Source organism: Podarcis cretensis (assembly GCF_951804945.1).
Source record: "Podarcis cretensis genome assembly, chromosome: 8".
NCBI lineage: Eukaryota > Metazoa > Chordata > Lepidosauria > Squamata > Lacertidae > Podarcis > Podarcis cretensis.
Window position 1 is genome coordinate 64,838,472 of NC_137177.1, and position 25,773 is coordinate 64,864,244.

Below are 25,773 nucleotides of genomic sequence, written 5' to 3' on the forward strand. Positions count from 1 at the left end.
TTGGGAGTCCAAGAGCCTCTGGAGGGCCACATGGTTCCTATGCTGGAGTTGGAAGGTTGCAACAGCGCATTCTAGCACATGCAGAATGTAAACATGTCAAAGGACTTGGGTTCAGGCCTAACCTTCCTGGTTTCTGCAGGTAGGCAAATGGCAGAAAACGACTGCAAATTTTGCTCTTGCTCAGCCTTGGCTTTCTCCTCTGCTTCTTCCTTGTGACCAAACAGAGTTTGCATATAAAAGTGGGACCTCCCCTTGACCCACCCACCCACCAAGGGCGCCTGCTGGCCAGCTGAAAAACCGCTGGCATGTCCTGTATGTGGCTTAATGTCTTCAGCTCTCTTCTGATTCCACCCAGCTATTTCTGTCCCACACATCAACATTCCTTCTCTCCCTCCCTGGCTTCCAGTGGAAACTGCAAGCAGACACCACCAACTTAGATGGCTTTAAAAGAGGACTAGGCACATTCATGGCAAAACAAGGCTAACAGGGACTGCTAGCCAGGATGGCTATGCTGTGCCTGCAGAGTTGGAGGCAGCAATGCTTCTGAATACCAGTTGTGGGAAATCTTAGGAGGGGGGGAGAGCCCTTGTGCTCGAATCCTGCTGGCCTCTGTGACGCTGAATAAGATGGGCCATTGGGCTCTTCTGATGTTCTGATGGAAGACACATGCTTCTTGGAGGAAGCACAGTACCTTAAACACACAGCCAGACTTTGACTTGAAAAAGAAAGACACACACGCATTCCTCGAGATAGGACAAAGGAAGGAAGAAAAAAGGTCTTGCCTGGTAGGAGTGGGAAGAGTGTCGTTTCGAAAGATGGCAATCCAGGAATGCGAAAAGCTTTCGCCTGCATGCAGTTCTGCCTTTGTGCAGCTGGTTATAGGAATGGCCTCTTTAAAAGTAATTGCTTTGGTGCATCCTCGGTCCCATCCCCTCTCGGCTGCCACACTAAGTGGGAGGGTGGTGGCAACAATTATCAGAGATTGGCAACACCATAGGGCTGTTGTGTTGCAGCTGGGCAGTGAAGGGAGTGGGAGAGGCTTCTCTTAGGCTTCTGCTCTTTGTCACACACCCCAGTTCTTGTTTCCCTTGCCTTCTGCCCCTTCTCCCCTCTGTGTTGCTCCGTAAAAGGACCTCCCTCTGTGAAGCAGAGCGTTTCCTTCTCTTCTGCAAAGGCTGGGCTTTGGAAAAAGCACTCACATAGCAATGCTGCCTCCCTAGAAAAGGGAGAAATAGAAGACTTTGATCCACAAAAACCACCCCCCTAGGCCCTGATGGGTGAAAGACTATAAACCCAAATCTCTCCCCTGAGGGCCACCCCACCCCTCAGCCTTCAAGGCCTGAGCCCAGATCCTGAAAAAACATGTGAAGAGTCAAGTCCTGCAGAGATCTGGCAGTGGCATCTTCCATGTGTTGTGCAGTGACTAGTGATGTACGGGGCCTTCTTCCGTCGTGGCTGTTTCTGCATTACAGCAAAGTCCTGATGGCAGGAAGACGCCTGCTGGCCCCTGAGCTACAAGGGGAGCCTCTGCACAAAAATGTGAGGCCATCAAGGACTATTTCTTCGCCCCCGCCACCCCAAAAAAGGCATCTCCACTAGCATTTATTCATTTGAATATATTAATTATCTCCAGCAACTATGTTTCTTCTTATCCCTCAACTGTTCCACTGTTCCTCCCGTATGCGTGGTGTCTCTTGTACACATTGAGCCACCCGCACAGAGTCTCTGCCACTCCTGCTGTCTGCCCCAGAGATCAGTGCCAAGCGAGTTTGAGGCAGCTGTAGCCCCGAGGATGGAATCTCAGGGCTCGATGCCATTTCCAGCTTCCGGTTCTGTAAGGAGCCTCACTCTCTATCTCAGGAGTTGGCATGTGGTGCAGAAATAAATTTTCCATTTATTTTTAACTTGCTCGGTAAGTGTGTATGTGTGTGTCTGTGTCCTTCTGTTTTGCAGCGTTTGGTTTCCACTTGCAGAAGCTGTGAGGGCCATGGAGGCAAGCGGTCAGCCTCACCAGGGGCTCCTCCTCTTCCTCCCAGGAGACCTGGCCGTCCACAGGGCATCCGCCCCGTGCCTCAGCCAACGTCTGACTTGGATTGCAGGTTGTGGGTGGCAGTTATGTAACCCTCCTCAGACAACATCGGGTAGTTTTGCATCAGGGAAGCCAAGCAGATTATGGACGGAAGAACGATGTGAGACCAAAAGCAAGCCGGGCAAATTCTAGAGCTAGTGATAAAGCTATACTCTCCATGCCTTCTGCTACATGACTCAGGGAGCAGAGTAAAGTACAGGTATCAGTCTTGGGGGTGGCAAAAGGAGCGTGGCCTGAGAATTCATGGGTGAGCAAATATTTGAATCCGACTCCAATACCAGTACAGTGGTACCTTGGGTTACATACGCTTCAGGTTACAGACTCCGCTAACCCAGAAATAGTACCTCGGGTTAAGAACTTTGCTTCAGGACGAGCACAGAAATCGTGCTCCGGCGGTGTGGCAGCAGCTGGAGGCCCCATTAGCTAAAGTGGTGCTTCAGGTTAAAAACAGTTTCAGGTTAAGAAAGGACCTCCGGAACGAATTAAGTACTTAACCCAAGGTACCACTGTATCTCCTATGGCACCCACAAAAAGCCTCAGAAAATCTCCCTTCCATAACCTGCAATGCAATGCAAGACAATTTCTCTTCCTCTTCAGCCCCTGCTTCCTCAATTCCATTCCTGCATCCAACCTCCTTGAACACAACCGCATTTCACTGAGCACCAAGATGGGGCTCTGCCCTCGTTCCCCTCCTGGGCAGAGGAGAGGTGCAAAGAGCTTCTCCTTGTGAGCGGGGTGTCCACACACGGCCATAAGGTGTTTGCTGCCTTCTGCACTGTTTTTTTGCCAGTGTCCACACACTGTTGTCTTCAAATTGTTGGTAAGCCATTCTTTGGGTATTCTCAAAGCGTCTTTCAGTTGAACATTTATAGGCCATTGTTCTACATTTCACAATGCGTTCCAGAACTTCTTCTTAATTTAATTATGGTGGTTTTTAATGTGATGGCAGAGAAGGAAGTGTGTTAGCATGGACCCCTTCCAAACTGAGGCTGGACAGTTTAGGTGTTAAGTATTTGCACAACTGGACTGCTTAAGTGTCTGCCGTTTATTTGCAAGCGAAGAGGATGGGCAACTCAGAAGGAGCCACCTCCTAGGCCATGCCCACGTAACCTAGGCTCTGCCCAGGTGCCCCGCCAGGTCTACCAGCCCCCACTGGATGCTGGGAATCAGAGTCCGGAGAGTTCTGGAGGGTGCCACGTTGGCCCCCCTGGCTTAGAATAAACGTAGCAATGGAAATGTTTGCCAGCAAATTCTGGTGCCGCATGCCCCTCCCTCACTTGGGCCCTGGCACTGCTCTCACTTTGGCCAGAAGCAAAAATGGACCAAGGGCTTTGTTCTGCCGGAAGGTCCAGCAGGGAAGGGGTCAAGGCCCTTCTGCCTCTGAACTACTGTTCTCCTTCCCCAATGCTGCTGCTGCCACCCTGTGCCTGGCATTTCAAGTGGGCAGGGCGGGGAGGGAGGGGGCAGACAGACAGCCTTTGCTTGTTTCCTTCCAGTCCTCTCCCAGCTTTTCTTCTTCCTGGGCCTCCTTCAGCGGGCGGGAAATAAAAGGTTTTCTGTTCCCTCTATGCTAATAAGCCTGGATGTCTTTGCCACAAGTTGCCTTTCTCTCTCTCTCTTTCTCTTTCTGCCTGACCTCTGGGAAACGTCCATGCCAAGGAAGGAGAAAGTGGAAATTTGCTGCACACCAAATGGCTGCTTACAGGGCGCCTTGGGGAGCCTCATTCTATAGTATTTGCCCCCCTCCCTTCTTTTTTTACTAGCAGACATGGAGCAATGCAGAGGGAGAAGCTGGGTTAGGCTGGTGCTGCAAAGAGCCACACGGTGTGGCTGTCAAGCCTTGCAGAATTCACTGTGGCATAAAAACCCCCCTTGGGCTGGAGCTCAGGTTGGCACATGCATAGAATCACAGAATGCTAGAGTTGGAAAGGGTCCCCAAGTGGTCATCCAATCCAGCCCTTGAAATGCTTAGACATATTTTCCGCCGTTTATCCACCTTGACAGTGCATCTGTCAGGGGCTCCTTCCAGGCACTGCGGCTGTTTGGGGGGTACCCAACCACAGTTCACTGCAGGCCAGGAAGGAGGTAGGAATAAATTGCTGCCGGAAGCCCCCTCACCTATAGCTCTCCACCCTGACTCCAGGGAACAGCAGAGCTGTGGGGCAGAGGAGGGAGAGCCCCCACCTGCCTCCTGAGGGACTTAATTGCTCAGTCCCATCAGCCAAGTGCCAAAGGACCCTTGGCACTAGCCAGATTGCTGGCATAGAGCCTGCAGGCCAGGCCGGTGCTTCTGTGTAGGACGTATTGCACCCTTTAATATGTTTCTAGCCCACCTTCTCCCCAAGCTGGGATTCAAGGTGGCTTACAGCATTTCAAAACATCAGTTATAGAATACAGGGTAACTAGTTAGAAACAATACAGTGGTACCTTGGGTTAAGTACTTAATTCGTTCAGGAGGTCCATTCTTAACCTGAAACTGTTTTTAACCTGAAGCACCACTTTAGCTAATGGGGCCTCCAGCTGCCGCTGCGCTGCCGGAGCACGATTTCTGTTCTCATCCTGAAGCAAAGTTCTTAACCCGAGGTAATATTTCTGGGTTAGCGGAGTCTGTAACCTGAAGCGTATGTAATCTGAAGTGTATGTAACCCGAGGTACCACTGTAATTGAAATGCTTCCGTTGAAATACCATTTGCCCCAACGGCAGCCCAGTGACCAGAGCCTGCTTCTGATGGTGTGGAAAAGGAAACCCCCCCCTTTTTTTACAATTGAACTAAGGCCACTGTTTCTTTGAACTGCTTTAGCAGGAATGATCTGTATGACCCAAATGTCTTTGCAAATTCTATTTTTGCATTTCCAGAGTGTGGATGATGTCCCTTAAATACAGGACTAATCCTGGAGTGTGAGCCAGTCAGGAGAACAGAGCCAGTCAGGAGGACGATGGGGGCATTTTCACAAATGGAAGAGGAGTGGATGGTAAAGTATTTTGATCGCTGCTCCGTTCAGGAGATGCAACTTCTCTTGGTTCCTAAGATTTCCCCCCTCCCGTTTTTAGCCTCACAGCAACCCTGCAAAGTAGGCTATGCTGAAGCGGAGCATGCCCAGTCGCAAGCAGAAAAAGAAAATGCTTTGCTGGGTGAGTGAGCAGCTTCCTGGATACCAGAGGCTCTTCAGCTGTGATTCCTGCATTGCGGGGGGGGGGGGGGGGCTGGATTAGATGACCCTCAGGGTTCCCTTCCAACTTTACAAGTCTGCAGTTCTATGAAACGCCCCCTCATTCCCTCGTCCCCTTCCTCCAACTACATAAAACACAACAACAACTGCGTCCTCGCACGAGCCAGGGGCCTGGGAGCTGTCTGCACGTGTACATAGATCCACAACTCTGGGTTTGGATGCGTCGCTCGCTCTGGTATGCAGGCTTGGATTTCAGATGCTTGGCATGCACGCAGCTGCCTCTTGACTCCTCTATTCTTCTCCCTCCCCTTCTTCACAGCAGCCGGACTGGTGCATTTAAAGAGAGAGGAAGGAAAGCCTTTTTTTAAAAAAAGGAAAAAAAACCCTCCTGTAATGTTTGGGGAATTTCAATTGGCATCCCAGGCCTTTTTCCAGCCAACGGAATAACGGTGCAGCTGGGTTTGAATTGCAGGGAACGCCTCCCTGCCTGTTTCCCAGCTCCTGCCGCAGCTGCTCCAGGCGGACAGACAGAAGGGCTGGCTGGCATTCCTGGATCTGATAGGGACAGCTCTCCCCTGGGGCCAGAGAGAGAGACCCCTGGCTCCTAGCTGCTGACCCCCCGCCCCGTCCTGGAGCGCCCCCATCATGCCGTGGCTGGATTTCTTCTGGGCTTGCTTCAAGAGGCCGAAGGTAAGGGAGCTCCCCCTTCAAAACCTCTCTGAGGCTTTCGCCACGGGTGTCAGCTGCCGGGACACTTTCGATTGCCAAGGTCTCCTCTTTGGTTCAATTTCTTCCGCAGCAGATTGCCCTGCTGTGCCTGGCTCCTGTTGTTGCATGTTAGGGAGGGAACCAGCCTGTGGCAGCTAAGTTACCTTTTTAAAAAGGCATTTGACAGTAGCAGCAGCAGCAACAACACCCATCAAGTTTTAAGATTCTCAAATGCTGCAAATTGAAACATCTCAAACTATGGTTGCCAGAATTAAGCGACGTATATATGATGCCTTTCAATGGCTGTTGGCTAAGGCAGTGATGGCAAACCTTTTATAGATGGAGTGCCCAAACTGCAACCCAAAACCCACTTATTTATCGCCAAGTGCCAAAATGGCAATTTAACCTGAATACTGAGGTTTTAGTTTAGAAAAACAACAACTCATATATTAACATATTTTGTCTTTAAAAAAACCACAATGACAGAGCTTTCAATGATACAAACAACTTGTAAAAGTTTGCATTAAGATGATCCAAACTAAGTAAGGAAAGCAATCCCAAGCGCTTTCATTGACTTAAAATTATTTGGCAGAGAATTCCACACTTTAATGATTCCCCGCTTTTAAGCTCCAGCCCGAGCAAGCAAGTGTTCTCAGCATGGCCCTCTGAGCGCGTTCAGAGCGGCGCTCCCCTATCACACTGCTGTTTCCTGAAAGGGCCCTGGGGGCTGCCCCATGTGCTAGCCCCACTCCCTCGCCCAGCCCTGACTGGTCCCTATGCAGGGTGTCTGGCACGGCTGGAGGCTGTGTAAAGCCTCAACCTCGCAGCAGCAGCAGCAGGAGGAGGAAGGTGGCTGGTGGCGGCAGCATGCCTCTGAGTCCATGCAGAGTGCTGCACCCTCCACACCCACAGCGGAGGGTCCCCAAGGGAAAACTGTAGCTCGGATGCACTGGGCAACGTCTGCTGTCTGAGGGCTGAGCCTGCTGGCAACAGCAACATATAAGACTGAATGCCTAGTATCCAGCAGAGAAACCTTCGATCATCAATGCACAGGTTGCAAATGATCTGTGTTTGGGGGAAGGAAGAAGCCTGCACCCCAAATCTCTCCAACAGATAAAACAGGGACAAAATAAAGACAATAGATTTTTTTGGGGGGGAGAAGGCGGAGAAAATAGGTGTAGCTCGACTGCATGAGACTGTGGGTTACAGTTGCAGGGGGCAGGAGAGGCTGTCTGCAGTGGGTGCCCCCAGGGTTTTGGCTTGAACAGAGTCCCACATGCTGTGCTCATACACTAAGCTTGGACTGAGTTCATATGAACATGTGCTGATAACAAGCACACCCACCCCTGCTTCCTTGCAAAGGGGGGGGTTCAGGGGTCAGCCAGAGCTGCAGCATGCATCTGATTAGGGATCAAGAGGCCGTTCGGGGGGCTTTGCCACAAAGAGCCTCCCAAGCCAACAGTTATTTGCTTGCACAAGGCCATTCCAGCGGCTTCTTTAAAAAGAAAACCCAGAAAACCCACAAATTGTACAGTTGTTACTCAGTTGCTGCGGCGGATCCCCACAACGAGACTGAGCTGCTAGTTCCAAGGTAGACAAGTTCTCCTATTTCCTGGGATAGCTCTGTTGGTAGCTCAGCATGAGACTCTTAATCTCAGGTTCATGGGTTTGAGCCCCATTGGCCAAAATATTCCTTTTTAAAAAAAATAATTTTTATTGATTTTCCAATAAAAAACATCCAATTAGTATATCCAATCATAATACTCCAATTAAAATAAAAAACCCAAATTATAGTCCAAATTATAATTATTAATTTTCTGGAGCTCCTCATGGTCTAGATCTCTGAAGCATATCTCCATATCTCAGTGCTGCCTCTCCTCGTTGTTTCTATATTTTCCACATCTAGATTTTGACACTTTATAATTCTACATTGGCCAAAATATTCCTACAATACAGTGGGTTGGACTAGATGACCCTTGTGGCTCTTCTCCAATTCTACAAATTCTATTATCTGTGCAGTGCTGCTACCAAGCTATTTTTCACCTTTGGCAAGGCTATTTTGTGCGGTAGGCAAGGCTATCTACTTGCGCCCCCCCAAAAAAAAGATTTCTTACTTCAATTTTCAAAAACAGGTGTCTTGTAGAAATGATAAATTTGTTCAAAATATAAATAAAAGCAAATCAGAAATTCATAAGATATAACAAAAATAATCTGTATAAAACTGTGCCCCTCAAAGTGGTCTGCACCCTTGGCAGCTGCTTAGCTGGCTTAAGGATAGCAGAGGCCCTGCTTCTGTGTGTGAAATGCAAGTGCCCTGTCCCCAATGTAAAGATTCACCTGCTGGACACGATCAGCTCAAGCTGCAATCCCAGGCACACCTGCTTGCTGCAAGTCCCTCTAGTATTTTTATCTGAAGAAGTGGTATCTGAAGAAGTGTGCATGCACACGAAAGCTTATACCCAGAACAAACTTAGTTGGTCTCTAAGGTGCTACTGGACAATTTGTTTAGTATTTTTATTGTCATTACAGTGGTACAGTACTTCAGGTTATGTACTTAATTTGTTCCAGAGGTCCATACTTAACCTGAAACTGTTCTTAACCTGAAGCACAACTTTAGCTAATGGGGCCTCCTGCTGCTGCCACGCTGCCGGAGCCCGGTTTCTGTTCTTATCCTGAAGCAAAGTTCTTAACCTGAAGCACTATTTCTGGCTTAGTGGAGTGTGTAACCTGAAGCCTATGTAACATGAAGCGTATGTAACCCGAAGTACCACTGTACTAATTACCTGCCCTTTGCCCTAAGGTCCCGTGATGGGTTGCAACATTGAAACACAAAATTTAAATCTATAAATCAGTTTGTGCACATGTTTGTCCAGGGGCGCATGCTCCAATATATTTTAAGCACCTGGGCATGTCCCTGGACAATGTAATCTCTTTGTCAAGAGTTAAATAGTGTGCCAGGGTCCCTGTCCTCACATACTAAGGGAGGAGAGAGAGAAATAGAAGAAACAGAAGAGGGAGAGCCCAGGGGCCGTCATGTTGGAGGAGGCAGCTGTAGAGTGTTGCACGAGATGTCAGAGGGCAGGAATGTCTGCGGGAAATTTATCCCATTTGCTGGAGGGAAAAATCCACCCAAGCCAAATCGCAGTCCCTAGGAGCAAAGCTCATTGGGCTGGGGAGAGGCTGCCCCTAACTAAGGTCACTTGCATTTAATATTCCTCATACACCCTCTGTAGGAGGCCTCCCTGGAGTCTCAAGGGACCTTGGAGAAGAAGTTTAGGAATGTCCCATTCTCATGAATTTCACTTTCCCACAGGCCGTTGGGGACCCTCTTTCCTGTCTCAAGCTCAGGGGCTTAAGGAAGAGGCACTGGGACACTGGCCTCTAGCTGTTGTGAATCAGTAGGTTTTTTTTTATTTTAAAAAAGGGGGGATAGAAGACTCAAGGGCAGGTCTGGAAAAACTCAGAAATCAGCCCAGCTTTGAGAGTTCCAACCAGGTGGAACGCACAGCATGCTGTAGGAGACGGGACTTGCTCCAGTCTCCAGCAAGCTCTTTCAGCTTCTACAGAAGTCTTTGCCACCCTGATATACACCTCCAGATGTTTTGAACTCCCATCTGCCTTATCCAGCACTGCCATTCCAACTGGGGCACATGGAACATCTACTCCGAAAGGTCTGGAGCCTGTGATCCTGTGTCTGTGGAGCTGAGAATCTATGAGAGTCAACTTGGTGAGCTACCCAGACCAGGACTTTAACTGGACTTGGAGCTGCCTGTGATGAAAGTGTTCAGTAGCCCAGTTTCAAAACGGTTCCTTCCAATTGCTTATTTCCCCTGTTCTTTGATGGCCCTTTTGCAGTCCTGAGTTTTCAGTAGGGCAAGCGAAGGACGCTATGAACCTGCTCCTGATTAGGGAGATGGCGGAGGCTCTTCCTCATCATATATATTTAACTGACCTTTCTACACAAATAGCCCAACCATTGTTTTGGATCTATTATTACCCAAAGGCACTACCGTTAGCCACTGGTGTCACCCCTGCACACACACACCCCGAATATTGCATCAAGGTCAGGATCATTTAAAAAAATCCTCTTTGTAAAACTAGCTCTGGAAATTTGGTTGGGATCTTTGTCCATGGCCAAGGTTCCCAAGAATAAGGCTGCCAGGGGTTTCAAAGGTTTGCATGGGATGTATATAGAGAGGTGTGTGGGTTGAATAACTAACCTCTATTGTTGTGTGTTATTTTTTCCAGTGTTTCACATCACTGGACCGGAGGAGGGACGTGGGTGAGTTGCAGTGACCTCTGTCTTCATTTAGTCTTTCATTTGTTGCTGGGATATTTGTTGCATACCACAGGCAGAATACACTAAATTCTATGCATCCCAGAGAACCCAGATCTGGCCTGTGTGAGCCCCGGTGCCCTAATCAATCAATCAATCAATCAATCAATCAATCAATCATTTATTGCGCTTGACTAAAAGCCATGACAAATTCAATGACAGATCCAGCAAGTCAGTTAAAACCCGCACTCGCCATTCCTAAAATGCCAAAGACATGGGGCACTTTTGACTTTGATGAAAGCTGTCCATGCTATACTACTAGCGGTTGTCAAGTCCCCACTGACTTCTGAGGTGTTTTTCCTCAATGTCATAAGGACTAGAAACCTGTTGAATTAAAATAGATTAGCAGTTCCATGACAGTACTGAATTCTGTGCTTGGTGCCACTTTCCCTGATGGCATGTGGCATGGCACTGTCAGGGAGGGGAGCCCAATTTTTCCCCATCTGCGGAGTGCATGGTCACTTGTTGCTCTGTATTTTGGTGATGTTGTATGTGTCTTGTTGAGAAAGAGAAAGAAAGGAATCCAGTTACACCAAAGTATACACAGATTTTTTTGCAAATGCTTCATTTACACCCGACCCTTGGACTCCTGAATAGCTTCTCTTACGTAGGAACTCGACCTTGCAGTATGGCATGTATATTGAAATGTCAAGTTCTGAAATGTTCTGTTTTGTGAGTGAGAGAAGAGTGCAGCAAATAAAAATACATCCACATACTTAAAACTCCTAAGAAAAGAAGTACCGTATTTTATTTTGAAACCAGTATTTCAAAGCATCCCTTCTCCCTCTCCCGTTACAAAGAGTTTGCTGATTTCTTCACACCAAGCTCCCTGCATGCAAGCTTTGCAAGATTGTTGTAACAGGCAAGCAGGATGATCTGAGAGTCTACAATGCTTCCCCTGCCCAAAGCCTTCCTCCTCTGCTCTGCAATCAGCCATTTTGTGGTGAAAGATGTAATTGCTGTCCATTAATCAGAACATCAGACATGAGTATATTCACTTACACAAGGCTCCCAAAATTTGGGGTGTCAGAGAGAAGGGTTGACTGGAGGCCCTTGTTGCCTTTCCATATTTGGGTCTGAGTTCATTTCAGCCAGCTTGCAAATAGCCACTGGCCTGGTTGTCTGCGGCAAGTAGGAATCGCAGCTGAAGTCTCAATAGCAGTGACACACAACAGGGTTCATGAAACTGCCTCCATGCCTCTTCTCATTTCCCTCTTTGGACATCTGCAATGACCCGGTGGATGCTGGTGAGCTGCTTTGCAGAGCAGATGACGCCGTGAAAACCTGGCTGCTTTCCCCAGAAGAGGGCGCTATTTCTCCACCCTCCTCGGCCCCTTTCTCACCCGGGGCAGGCCGTGACCTCCTGACCTGCCTAACGCAGTTCCCATTCAGGTCCAAAGGCTGCTGTCTTCTACAGTCTCCTTCCTCTCACTTCTCTCTGGTGACGCTAACCAAACTTCCCATCTATTGTTTCTGGGGTAAATATGAAGCAAAGGATCTTGAAGCAAACACAGCTGGCTGGTGCTATGCCCTGGACTGAGTTTGCTCTAGCAAACAATGGCTTTGGCACCTTCAATGAGCAAATTTACTCCCATCGCTGCCCTGTTAGTTATCGAAAAGGGGGTGAAAACTGGCACAATCTCGTGGGGTGTTCAGCAGTTGTGGCACTTCCTGGGCAAGGCAACTTTGCAAAATGAGAGGAGCCAGATTGCTCCCAGAGCTCCGTGAAGTAATATTTGTGACTAGCAGAGGTGTGCCCAGTGCTGCGGCTTGTCAATTAAAACTACTCATTACATTATCATTGAACTTCACTCCCGATTTGTAATTGGATTTGGTAATTTGATGACGGATGCGCACCACCTTGAATTCTTGGGAGAGAATCGTCGAGTTGGAAGGGACCCCAATGGTCATCTAATCCAACCCTCCCACAATGCCTTATAAAGGGGATGGCAGTGATGAATGAATGAATGAATAAATAAATGAGTTTATAATTATAATTTATGTATCATCATCCGTGAATCAAGCCAGGCCTCTTTAGGGAAGGAGTTTCAAAGCAGCGAGTGCTACAGCCGAGAAGGCTAAAGCATCCATAAGGTAAAGGTAAAGGGACCCCTGACTGTTAGGTCCAGTCGCAGACGACTCTGGGGTTGCGGCGCTCATCTCGCTTTATTGGCCGAGGGAGCTGGCATACAGCTTCTGGGTCATGTGGCCAGCATGACCAAGCTGCTTCTGGTGAACCAGAGCAGTGCACGGAAACACCGTTTACCTTCCCGCCACAGCAGTACCTATTTATCTACTTGCACTTTGACATGCTTTCGAACTGCTAAGTTGGCAGGAGCTGGGACCGAGCAACGGGAGCTCACCCCGTTGTGGGGATTCGAACCGCAGACCTTCTGATTGGCAAGCCCTAGGCTCAGTGGTTTAGACCACAGCACCACCCGCGTCCCTCATAAAGCAGCCATATCGCAGAGAATTGTACTCCTCTCTTTCCGAAGAGGGGGGCAGGGGCATAACTAGCTGCTCCGGCACCCGGAGCAGAGGAGGCAGGACGATCCATGCACGGGGATGGCACAACAAGCTGCCCACAGAGTCCGGCTGGTGGATGCAAGCCCCATGCTGCCATTTTGAGCAGCAGAGGGCCCCCAGCCACCACGTCACTCCCAGGAGAGACGCGTAGCTCAGGTGCGCTGCAGGTCAGGCCCCACGGTAAGTGGTGTGCTTTTTTGTCACCCCCTTCAAGGATGACACCTGGAGCGAAACGCACACCCCCTTCCTATGCTCCTGAGGAGAGGAGGTAATGTATCTGCTTGGATCTTTGAAACAGCCTTGGGCTGGGGGTGACAACAAGGTGCTTTCCATGTGTTTTTTGGACTCCCAACAGGCCCCAGCCGGGAAATGTCAATGGCCAGGGATGAGGGGAAAATTGTTGTTCAATGATACCTCCAGGTCACCAGGTTGGTCACACAGAAGCACACACACATCCACACATCTAAAAAAATGTTTAGGGGTACTTTCATTTTGACTCCAGGAAATCACCATTTTATAGTTCAAATCGGGAAAAATAAATATAGAAAATGGACACAAGTACAAAGATTCACAAAATGTTTTGGGGTATGCGTACCCCTGCATCCCCCCAGGAAAAAAAGCACTACACACATCTTTGACATTTTACCACTGCAACTCTGTGAACACAGATGACAGCAGAATGCTGTTAATAGTTTTGTTGGAGGGGAACAGACCAGTTCCAAAGTCTGGCTTTCAGATACACACAAAAAATATTAAATCTATTATGTGTGAGCATTCTGTATGTGGGGGCATTCATTGTGGCCTGTTTAATCGCTCCATGAAAGTGAGACCTAGAGGTCTTATTTATTTGTTATTATTACAATCACAGAAAACAAAGTGCAATCTGACAAAGGGTTTGGAAGAGAGACTGGGCCCCCTTAAATGATTGATAGGTGAGGCTCAGGAGGTGGGGGTTGGACTAGATGACACTTGGGATCCCTTCCAACTTACTGTTCCGTGATTCGATGATAAGGAAGTGGTTCTTTCTTGCTGTGTACTGAAAAGCTCAGCAATTTACTGGAACTGAAAATAAAAACTAAAACTGATTTGGTTTGCAAATACTCTCACACACAAACAGAGTGATCAGAGGGAATCTCCCGTCTTGGTTCATTTCTGCAGGCAAAGTTGTGATCTCTGCCTCTGAGTCATTCTGGGGTGCTTCAGCCCGGCATCTTTGCTGAAAATAAACCTTCCAGCACCAGCCTTGTCTGCCCTCAAGAAAAGCAAAAAAACCACCAACACCCCAATCTTGGCTAGACAGCTTTTCCCCACTGTGTCTGGACAAGGTTTACAGGATCTATCCCAAGTGTGACTATTTAGATCTGGACTTTCTGTCCTACTGACTCTGGGCTATAGCTGGGGGTGCAGTGGGGCTCCATCCTGCCTATATTGGACAACTTGGAGAGTTTTGCATTTAGGAGCCAAGAGACTCTACAGAGTTTCTTTGAGTTCTGATGGCGAAGGGGAAATCAGTGGCTGGTTTTTCCTCATCCTCCAGGGTATCGCTTTCAAATCTTGGCTGCTTCTCGTCTCCCCAAAGCTCTTTGCAGTTTCCCTCTTATCAGTCCTCACCACACTCTGTCTTCTGTGATATCATTGCACCTTTGGGAGCTGAAGGGAACCCATCAAGACTGTTTGCTTTTTGATCCTTCTCCACAAGAGCTTACATTAGATAGCACTGGAGGTGGTGAAGGGCAGTGGCAAAAGTTCCTTTCATTGTACAAAGCAACCAAGGTCCCTTTCTAATAAAAATACACCAGAGGCTCTCTGGTTTGTGAATAGTATTACATTTGTCACTCATCTTTCTTTCATCATGGAACCCAGAAGCAGTGCATGTGGTTCCTATCCATAAGAACATCAGAAGAGGCTGCTGGATCAAGCCAATGGCCCATCTAATCCAGCATCCTGTTCTTACAGTGGCTGAACAGTTGCCTGTGGGAAACCAGCAAGGAGGACATGACAACAAGAGGCCTAATCTTCTTTTAAAGCCACTGAGGTTGGTGGCCATTACTTCCTCCCCACAAAGAGGGCTGGGAAAGTTCCCCATCAGAAATCCTGGAGGACTTGCCAATCATTGTGGACAATCCTAAAACAAGTGGAGTAATGGTTGAACTCAAGAAAAGGAGAAAATTTCCAGAGGACCCTTTCCAGAGGAATTCTTTCAGGAAGTTTTAAGTCAACTAGCACTTTTCAGAGTTACTGTAGTTGTCAGACGTGGCCTTACTATGAAGCATAGGGACACGGGTGGATCTGTGGTCTAAACCACTGAGCCTCTTGGGCGTGCCGATCAGAAGGCAGTTCGAATCCCCACGACGTAGTGAGCTCCCATTGCTCTGTCCCAGCTCCTGCCAACCTAGCAGTTCGAAAGCACACCAGTACAAGTAGATAATTAGGTAACACTGCGGCAGGAAGGTAAACGGCATTTCCATGCACTCTGGCTTCTGTCAGTGTTCTGTTGCACCTGAAGTGGTTTAGTCATGCTGGCCACATGACCCAGAAAGCTGTCTGTGGACAAATGCCGGCTCCCTCGGCCTAAAAGCAAGATGAGTGCTGCAACCCCATAGTCGCCTTTGACTGGACTTAACCGTCCAGGGGTCCTTTACCTTTACCTTACTATGTGGCATGTTGAAGTGGTGAATCTATGAGTGCGCGTACATGGGCATTTGGGCTGCGGCCCACAGGAAACTGTCTGGAATAAGTCCAACTTAAAGGGTCAAAGTTCATTCTGCTCTATGGTGGATTGGGTCCTGCCTCGATCAGCGTCTGGCAGAGATATAGGAGCACTTGGATTTCCCACCTAAGTTTCGGAAAGGTCTTTGGCCATCTTGATATGAACAAATTCACAAGGCAGGGATACGTCACGGGACTCCGCATGACCGTAAAAATAAAATGCAAGCTTTTTAAAATGTGTGACTTAAACTTCAAACTTTCCAGCGTGCGGTTACAGGAAAACTCTTGCGTTGAAATAAGAAGTGCAGTCAGACAGTTACACAACATCTCCTTTCTTCTCCTCTTGGGAGAGTCTGAATTTTCATGCCTTCCCCAGTTGTGAAAGTTTCCACTCGCCTCTGAAGCCCTCCCTGCCGCCCACCCCCCAGCGATGATTTCCGGCCCCAGAATAGTCATCCAGCTCTAGGAAGGCCTCCTGCTTGCTTGAGCGTCCCGGCAGAAGCTTTGAGCACAGCGACCCTTGATGGTTTGCGGAGGGGCATGCATTCAAAATCTGGACCGCAGGCAGATGTCAAAAGCGCCTCACATTCTCTAGCCATACCAACTCTGCCCACATTTTGCAACGGGTATGAATTATACGCATGGAACATTTGTGCCTGGGTTGATTTATAGAGCTTCTGCAAGCAGGGAGGGGAAGGCAAGAAAACTTAGCATTCCTCACTCAGAGGCAGTGAATACCATAGAAGTATAAAGTGTTAGGGTTGGAAGAGACACCAGAGCTCATCTAGTCTAACCTGCTGCAACCTAGGGTGAGGGTTCCTGGAAAGTACAGGAGGGGAGAGTGTTGCTCTTGTACTCAGGTCCTGCTTGGAAATTTCGCTTTGGGAAATCTGGCTGACACTGTGAGAAGAGGATGCTGGACTAGATGGGGCCCCCTTTGGCCTGATCCAGCAAAGGGTCTTCTTAGGTTTTTAACGGAATCTCCTTCTCCACCATTGGAGGAATTCTAATTTAATCTTCCTGGTACTGGATGGCTTTGCTCCCCCGCTACAAAATCATGAAAACAGATTTTGTCCACGACTGTGAAATACACACAACTGGATCACAAAGTGCTCATCTGTGTACTGTGTGGACGCAGGGATCGCCTTTGCAGCACATTCACAATCCCTGGAGGAGGAGGAACTGTAAGAAGGTGGCAGTTTGGGGGGGCCCTGAGGTCTCCTGGGGTTTCCTGGCTCAGGTGCTGTACTTGTCACATGAGTTAACCCTCCCCTGAAGGAAGAAAAGCTCCCCCCCCCAAAGGCAGCACGAACCAGCTCCAATCTTCTTGTTGTTCAGCACTTTGGAAAATAGCTTCCAGAGTCCTAAGCAAGGCAGGAAATCCACTGCAGGCTCCAAACATCCTCTTGAGGATTAAGAGGAAGTTTTGGTGTGCAAGGCAGGAGAGAGGGGCAGGCAGGACTTAACCCTTTCCAAGCCCATCCCATCTCGCCTATAAATACTCTCCCTCTACCATCACCATTTTAAAAACCATGCTCTGAAACTAAAAGTGGCTCTTGTTGAGGTGGGAATGGCATTGGGGAAAAGTGAAGTGTGTGAGGGATGGGTGGGTGAAGCATCCCTCTTTCATGCCAACCCTTCCCCATTAGTGCCTCCCCCCACATCGCAATTATCCTTGCAGATGTGTATTGGTGAACATGTACCACTCCCGCAAAGAACACAGACTGAACATAGATCAGCATGCCTGAAGTTTTGCCTCTTCTCCCATTTGACACTCACAACAGCCCTGTAAGGTAGGTTGGCTGAGGAAGAGTAACTGGCCCAAAGTAACCCAAATAGGAATTTGAAGCTGGGTCCCCTCTGTCCTAGCCTGATGCTCTAACCACTTCATCCTGCTGGTCTAGTAACAGCAACTTAGAGCAGCTTCCAACCAAACACAGATGAGAAACAACAGCCTGCATACTAAGAGCCAACAGATTAAAGCCAACAATTGTAAAAGCAGCAATGGAATTTTTTTTTTTTTTAAATAGCAGCACAGCTAAATATTAAAAGCCTGTGGAAAGAAAAGTAAAGAGAAAGGAGACTGGGCCAAAGTGGCAGGTCCAGGGCCTCGGTGGTGGTGGCCCCACCATCATGAAAGCCCCACCCCTTCTTTTCATTGCCTGAACCGGTTGTGCCATTGGCCCTCCTGAGCAGAGGATGGATGGATGGATGGATGACGTTTACTTACAGTATATGCTGCATTCCCACAAAACAGCTTACAGCAAAATTCAAAACATTGGAACTACAGAGTATTAGTAAGTTCAAAAATCCGGCAAACACTATTGCAAAAACAAAACTATATAGGTTTAAGTGTATAAATACAATGCAAAACAAGTGTTAATCGCTAATAAAGTTTCTGGCACTGGTCTGGCTGCACACTAGGAGCCTGGCTTAAACACAGTTCAGAGATGGGTCTTCTTTCTATGCTAGAGGACATTCAGCTGACTCCCGCAGATGTACTCCACAGGAGGCTGACAGCAGCAAGAGGCAAATGCCAGGGAAGGCAAAGGATGGCAAGGCTCTCCGCCAGCCTCCTGGAAGTACCAAATGCTGGTGCAGGTCTTACTGGGATGGTTTGGGAGCAAACGGACCCAGGGCCATTCAGAGCTTTAAAGGCTGAGAGAACAGCACTTCACTGAGTCTGGGGAGAAGCAGGAAGGCGAAGAAGCTGCAACCAGATGCCAGCGGTTTAGTGCCACGCGAAATGTCTCAGCGCTGCCGTTTGACCAACTGAAGTTTCCTGAGCAGTTTTCAAAGGAGGCCTCCGCATGGACAGCAACGAAAGGCAGCCAGGACATCATGGGGGTTCTGCGACGCATTTCGTACCTGCAAAGCAGCATCAGTCTGGAAATGGCCTAAGCGCCCCCCTCCCTGTCTGGCCTCACCTGTTGGACGGCAACCCTGCCATCCAGGGAGCAGCTGGGCAGATGCTCGGAAAGGGGCCAGGGCTGCCCCCTAGTGGCGTTTCCGAGAAGGCTCTTCGAAGCAGGATTCCCCGACGTGGCGCCTTGCTGGTGTCTTTGGCGCCCGGTCGTGGGAGGAAGAGCCTTGAAAGCGGAGTTGCCCCGTCCCTACCGGTGCCTTTCCTCTCCCTTCCGAGCCCGGGGGAGCCCCAGCGGGCTCTGCTTTCCCGGCGAGGGCGTGGTCGTCGAGGAGGAGCCTGCCCGGCCCTGGATCTCCCTCGCCTAGGCGGCGCAGAGGCGCAAAGGCTCAGACGGAGGATGGAGCGGCCGGGCGCAGCGAGAGGCTCCCGACGGCGCGCTCTGTCCGGCGGCGGAGGCAGGACCTGCGGGCGTTCCTTCTCGCGGCTGCTGCGGGCGCGCAAAGCAGGCGTCGGGGGTGGTGTAGGGTCCCGTGGGAAGCCAGGTAAGCACCCGCCCGCTCGCGGTCCGGGATTCGGCCCCTTTCAGCCTCTGCTTTTCCCGCTGCTCTGTCTTTGGTCCCGCTTTACGCGGTTGGACTGATTTACTTGCTCCATTGCTTTTACAGGTACTTACTTTAATTTGAGTTTATTTGCTTTCTTGCATTTCCTAATGATTTCTTGCATGTCTCTCCCACCTTCTGTTCTCCAAGCTTAGGAGCCAACTCCTAGGGTCCGAGGTCCCTTTGGTCTCCCTCCCCATTTTTTTAAAGCGTCCAGCCCCCTCCTCCCAAGTTGACGGGCATTGCCATTCAAATGATGAGCCTGCCCCGAGTCATGTGATTGATTATGCGGGGGCGGGGCTCACCTGCCACCCCCATTAATTTTATTCAAGTTGGCACCCCTACCTCCAAGGATCTCGAGGCGGCCTACGTGGTTCTCCCCCACCTCGTTTAATCCTCACAACAACCCTGTGAGGTAGGTTAGACTAAGAAACTGACTTGTCCAAGCAGTGGCGGACTTTGGGTTTTCAATTTTCAGCAGTGCCCTGTGCGATGCCAACATTCATCCACATCCTGCCTCTTCCCTTCCCTTCTAAGTCATTGTTTTGGTGCCCACTGAGGCACCCTCTTAGCTCTGCAAGCCCGGTGTGGGCAAACCAGTCACAGTGGCGTAGCGTGGGGGGTGCAGGGGGGGCCGGCCGCACCGGGCGCAACATCTGGGGGTTAGGGTTAGGGATAGGGTTAGGGGGCGCAAATCCAGGGTTAGGGGGCGCAAATTACTTGCCTTGCCCCGGGTGCTGACAACCCACGCTACGCCACTGACCAGTCACACTCCCCTAAATCTGCCTCTGGCCCAAGGTCACCCAGTGAGCTTCATGGATAAGCGTGGGGATTTGAACCTTGGTCTCCTGGCTCCTGGTCCAAGGCTCTAACCAGTACACCGCACTGACTTTTTATGGTCAAGGGGACCAGGGTGCCTCTTTATAGAGAGCTGGCTGGTAGGTGGGACACAGTCCTCCAGGCAGCAGAGGCTGCTGAATAAGGACTTCAGACAGAAGCCACCTTGGGGAATGCTTGGCTGCTGAAACAGCTCCCTGCAAGATGAAAGCCAGCAGCTCAGGGAGAGAGTAACTCTCAGTTACTTGCAAAGAGCTGGAAGTTTTTATCTATGAACACAGAGAGTATTAAAAAAACACAACCATCTGAGTTCCGAAGCAGTACCTTCCATTCCATTCTGTTCCATCTCCCAGGAAGAGGTTCCTGGATTGCCAATGCCTGTTGGCGTAGAAAGCTGGATGGACCAAAGGTCAGATTCAGTATAAGGCAGGCTTCTGAATCTGCATGCAGAGGAGAAGTTTGAGGTGGAGCAGGTCCCCTAATGGTGTCATAGCACTGGGAACTGACATAGAATCATAGGATTGTAGAGCTTGAAGGGACCGCAAGGGACATCTAGACCAAACCCCTGCAATGAGGTTCAATAAGTTGGGTGTGGGGAGAGTGGCAGTTCTAGAAGGGAGGACCTCAGGGTCACAGGCAGCTTTGCAGTTTAGGACAAACCTAAGTTGGCCGCCACCCCATATGTGAAGAAGCTGCACCCCTGGTATGAATTACATTTCCTTCAGCTCCTCTGAAACCTCTGTGTGAATGGTAAAGTGGGATTAATCTTCCTTGGGGCAGGAGCTCTCGCTGCAGATGTCCCTGTAGGAGAAGCCCCATGCGTAAGAACGACATCACATGCCAGCTTCTGACCGGGATTTGTGCCAGTTCTTATGCCTATGATGCCTGAGTCATCTCTTCAAGGGGGAAGCCCTAATAAACTCCCTGGCAGAACTTCCCCAAATGAAGGAGTTTGCCAGCCTGCTGCCCCAAACTGCTTATGGCCATGGAAACCACACCCCTCAATCAATGCTCAGTAAAGACCGGATATAATCTGTCTCCCACTTTCTGCCAACTTTCTGCGAGCAAACTAGGGTGAGTGCTGAATAAATGCATCATATGGGGGAAGCCTGGGTCCCTGATAACTCACTTGGTAGAGCATGAGACTCAGGGTTGTGGGTTCGAGACCCACGTTGGGCAAAAGATTCCTCCATTGCAGGGGGTTGAACTAGATGACCCTCGTGGTCCCTTCCTACGCTACAATTCTATGATTCTGTGCCTCTGTCTTAGAACCGCCTACACAGTCTTTTTCCTCAAAGAAATCTGGGCGCTGTAATTTACAAATCTCTCACTAATTCCCAGCAACCTTTAACAGACAACAAATTTAAGCTTGTTTAAATGTTAACCTTCTGCCACACATAGAAGACCCCAGGGAGAAGACTTGGCTGCCCACCCCCCACCAATTGCTTGAATTGTAGCCTTTTTCAGAGACCATTGTTTCAGTAAAAATGCCTGCTTCCTGTGCTACAATGCGGCATAGTTTTTGTTTGCTTGTTTTTAAATGCATCTTACCAAAAGGCACAGGGTTAAAACTGCAGGTGCTGGCATTTTTCTGCACAAAAGAAAAGCTGAAAGCTCTGGGAGGGCCCTGCTTTTATTCTATGTCTCACCCTGCTTTCCTTTCCCAATGACTCCTGCCTGTAAAGTGAGGGGGCTCCTTTAAACTCCTGGACGTATGGATTAGCCCGGAATAAAGGGATCCTTCAGCTGCGCTCCTTGAATTGCAGGGGTTTGGACTAGATGACCCTTGGGTCCCCTCCATGATAAGATGAGTTGATGACAGTCAGGGGGGTGGTTCAGACTGAGGCGGTGGCTGCACACAGGAAGCTGTGATGCAAGCTAGCTAGTGTGGAGGCAAGTTCATTGTACAGTGGCACTTCGGGTCAGTGGCGTAGCGTGGGGGGTGCAGGGGGGCCAGCCGCACCGGGCGCAACATCTGGGGTTAGGGCAAATCCACGGGTTAGGGGGCGCAAATCCACGGGTTAGGGGGCGCAAATTACTTGCCTTGCCCCGGGTGCTGACAACCCACGCTACGCCACTGCTTCGGGTTAAGAACTTAATTCGTTCTGGAGGTCCATTCTTAACCTGAAACTGTTCTTAACCTGAGGTACCACTTTAGCTAATGGGACCTCCCGCTGCCACCGCACGATTTCTGTTCTCATCCTGAAGCAAAGTTCTTAACCCGAGGTACTATTTCTGGGTTAGCAGAGTCTGTAACCTAAAGCATCTGTAACCTGAGGTACCACTGTACAAGAAGCAGTAGATTCTTGTCTCCTAGTTTTGAACCCCCACTTCCGTCTCTGTGAAAAAGGGCCCCAGTCCTGTATCGGCTGACCTCCCTCTCCCTGTGTTGTGTCACACACTCGCCTGGGCGGTGATGTCGGCTGCCGTTCCCCAGTGCTGTGTTATGAGCTATTAATACCCCCCTGCGCGTGGGCCTAGCTCAATGCTGCCCATTCATCAGGCTGGCTGAGGCAAGCTGTTGGCATGTGGGCCTCCTCCCAGCCCCTCCTTCCAGGAGCACCCCAGCGGTTGGTTTCCTTCGGGGCAGAGATAGAAGCGTGAGTGTTTCACCCTCGGTCATGCTGGCCGGCTGCCTCTCCAGCGCCTCATTCAGTTTTGTACGTTTAGGGCCTGGGAAATATTTCCTGCTTCCAACCCCCGAGTTCTTTGGTTACTTGTTTGGACGAGGACAGGAAAGGAAAAGTCTTGAAAGCCTCACTGACTCCCAATGTTTCCCCTCTGGAATACAGAAGAATGGAGTCAAGGGTCAGCGTCAGCCCTCCCTGACCCGCCACACTCCAGATGTTTTGTCTGGGGGCTGATGGGAGTTGTAGTCCAAAGAGAAGCACCAGGCGGGTGAAGCCTGCCTTAGGCCTCGTGGCGCCCGTAAAATGCCCGTTAAGCCAGTGTGGCGTAGTGGTTAAAGTGTCACACCTGGAAGAGATGAAGGATCTAATCCTCACCTAGCCACAAAGCTGTCTGGGTGTGGCTTTGGGGTCCAGTTGCTGTCTCTCAGCCCAACCAACTTTGAAGGTTTGTTGTGGGAATTAAATGAGGAGGTAGAGAAACACATACACCACCTTGAGTTCCTTGGTGAATAGGGCGGTGTACAAATGCAGTAGTAGTAGTAGTAGTAGTAAGTCCTGTGGCTACAAGGGGCTTGTCCACAGGTAGCTCAGTCAGTAAAGCATGAGACTCTTATTCTCAGAGTTGTGGGTTCAAGACCCATAGTGGGTGAAAAATTCCTGCATTGCAGGGTGTTGGACTAGATGACGCTCGTGGTCCCTTCTAATTCTATGTGTTTAATGTTAAATCGACTTATGTCAATGACATTAATGCAATGCACTCTGCGTGGGGCTGTGCTTGGGCCTGGTCCAGAAGCTCCAGCTGGGGCAGAATGAAGCAGCCAGGCTGCTGATGGGGGCATCTGGCCAAGAACATGGGACACTATTCTTAAAACGGCAGCAGCGGCTGCCCGTCTACTACTGAGCCTGGCTCAAGGTCCTTGTGTTAGTTTATAAAGCCCTGGACAAGAATACTGTAGCGACTGCCTGAACCCTTCTGTCCCGGCTCAGTTGCCAAGATCATCTGCAGGAGCATCGCTGGTTGTTCCCCAAGGCTCAAGTGACAGCAATGAGAAGCCGAGCCTTTAGTGTCACCAGCCCAGGCCTGCGGAACTCTCTGCCAATAGAGAGATGCATTCTGTGCCAACTTTTTAATGCCTGCTGAAAAGTTTTCTGTCAGGTGTATGTTTGGCAATTAAGAGTACATCCTTCTGCAATAGTACCTTGATGTCTGTTTTAAACAAAAGGTCTTTCACACACACACACACACACACACCCCACCTCCTAACTATGCTGTTGAAGAAAGGTACTCTATTTTATGGAAGAACATGCCCAGAGACCCATTACTGAATCTACAGCATTCACCATCCCCAATAGAACAGTGGCTACCCCTATTCCAGATGGAAGGCATTGTGTTTAGGTTCAAAGGGGCTTCATCATTGCCACTTTCCTGATGTAAATAGGCTGCCCCCCCCCCCAAACAGTTCATAGGGAAAAACCATATGTGCACCATGTATGCTTTGGGGAGGGGGCGAGATTCAAGCTGTCATGGAAACATGGGTGTAGCCAGAATTTTGTTGGGGGGGCAGGACATTTTTTGGGGGGGATGTCAGAACCGACATGATTGCCCAGTTATTTAAGTAGTCCTATTGTTTTACTTGATCTAGGGGGCCCTGGTTGGAAACAGTGAAATAGTGCCCAGTTCTGATCTAGTTTCAGCTCCCCCACAAGCACATTTTTTTGGGGGGTGGGGGCAGTAGTTGGGGGGTGATGGGGGGTAGGTCGAATCACAGTTGTCCCAAAGTCACTCCATGTTTTGCTCTTTCTCTCCCTGGCGAAAGCGGGCCTTGCAGATGGCCAGGCTGTGAGGCTTAATGCCCATTTGGGTTGTGTTGCAACAAAGCCAGCTATTTTCAAATGTATTTACACAGACAATTCCAGCACCTTCGCCACAACCCTTTGGCCCACAAGCCTCCCACTTCCTCCCAAGGGGAGACACAACTGGGGCTCTCGCAACCCACTAAGGGAGTCCCCTGCCCCTGCCCCCTTCCCCCGCATTCCCTGGGAACGCCCGTCTCTGCTCATCTTTAGCATAAGGATCCGGTTGGAGGAACTGAAGCTTCATTTGAGAGATCAGTTCCTGAGGAGCCCCCGCTTTCTGTGGTGTTTGGAAATACAGGTTCAAGGAGGATGCGGGGGGGGGGGGGGGCTGGATGTGGCTTTTTTTTTGCCCAGTGGCAGAGGAGGAGGAGGAGATGGTGGCAAGGCAGGAAGAGGATGTGGCTGCATTGTTGTTAAGCAGTTGAGCTCAATGCAGGGTTATGGTTAGGAAGCCACTGACACAGAGAGGTTGTTCCTGAGCATGCCAACCATGTGGCAGAGTTTCCGATACCTCTCGCTTCCTATGGAGACTTCAGTAGTGGGGAGCCTCCTTTCAATTCACTTCCCAGCTTTCAGTTCATTGACTTGGTTGGGTTTCGCCACATCCAGCTGCATTACATGTGACACAGAATCCTTGAAATGTAGAGCTGGGAGGGACCCCAAGAGTCATCTAGTCTGACCCCCCTACAGCACAGGAATGAAGCAATATGTAAATATTTACATGGCAAAATTTGTGGACTCTCTCAGTGCCATCCTGTGCACATCTAATGCAGTGAGCTCAAAGGGACTTGCCGTCTTGTAAATAATGTTGCATGCTTCCCCAAGGTTCGGTTCCCTTGGAGGGGAAGGACAAAGGAGACTGTGGTGTCTTGGGATGTATGGTTTTCTTTACCCATACATCCAACCTGAGCATAGGATGGAGAGGCTCACAGAGTTAACAACACCCCAATAGATTTTGCCGCCTCGTTCAGTTCCTAGGGAAGCTTCGAGTCCAGCACAGAACAAGAAAAGCCTCTGTGTCTCCAGCTTGCAGCACAATCCATATCTCCCTCCCTTCTCTCTCATACCAACTCTTGCACAGCTCCCCTTTCCCTCTTGACTGCTGGCATCCTGCCAGGTGAGGTGGGAAAAGGCCCAGCCATTTGTCTCTATGGCAACAGAGGTAACTCTCTGGACATGTAAATGGCAAGGACCTAACTAGTCACCTTTAGCAAAAACACTAGACTAGCTGGTTCAACAGCTTCTTCCACTAGATTCTAAACCTCACACAGTTTATTAATATTTTGAGAAAATTGAGAAATCTTATGTCAGCTTTTGGTTTTTTCAGCATTTTGCCATGAAAATTGTGCATCATGTTTTGCGAGGGGCTTGAAGGCTTTTGTTGAATAAGCAGTTTATAACTCTTGTCGACGGGATAAATAAGAAGAGTGCTGCTGGATGAAGCC

At 49.5% G+C, this 25,773-nt stretch overlaps 1 protein-coding gene across 2 annotated transcripts in view; it reads left to right on the forward strand.

Annotated features, from left to right (window-relative positions):
• The first annotated feature begins 5,739 nt into the window (after positions 1–5,739).
• Positions 5,740–25,773, forward strand: part of STARD8 (StAR related lipid transfer domain containing 8) — a 68,083-nt gene continuing 48,049 nt past the window's right edge. Inside the window, exons 1-2 of one of the 2 annotated variants that reach the window (XM_079987948.1) lie at positions 5,740–5,950; positions 10,217–10,250. In XM_079987948.1, coding sequence (XP_079844074.1) covers positions 5,906–5,950; positions 10,217–10,250 — 79 coding nt within the window. In that variant the 5' untranslated portion in view covers positions 5,740–5,905. Of the gene's footprint in view, positions 5,951–10,216; positions 10,251–17,888; positions 18,948–25,773 lie in introns of those variants that run through there. The other variant, XM_079987947.1, reaches the window with a different exon arrangement.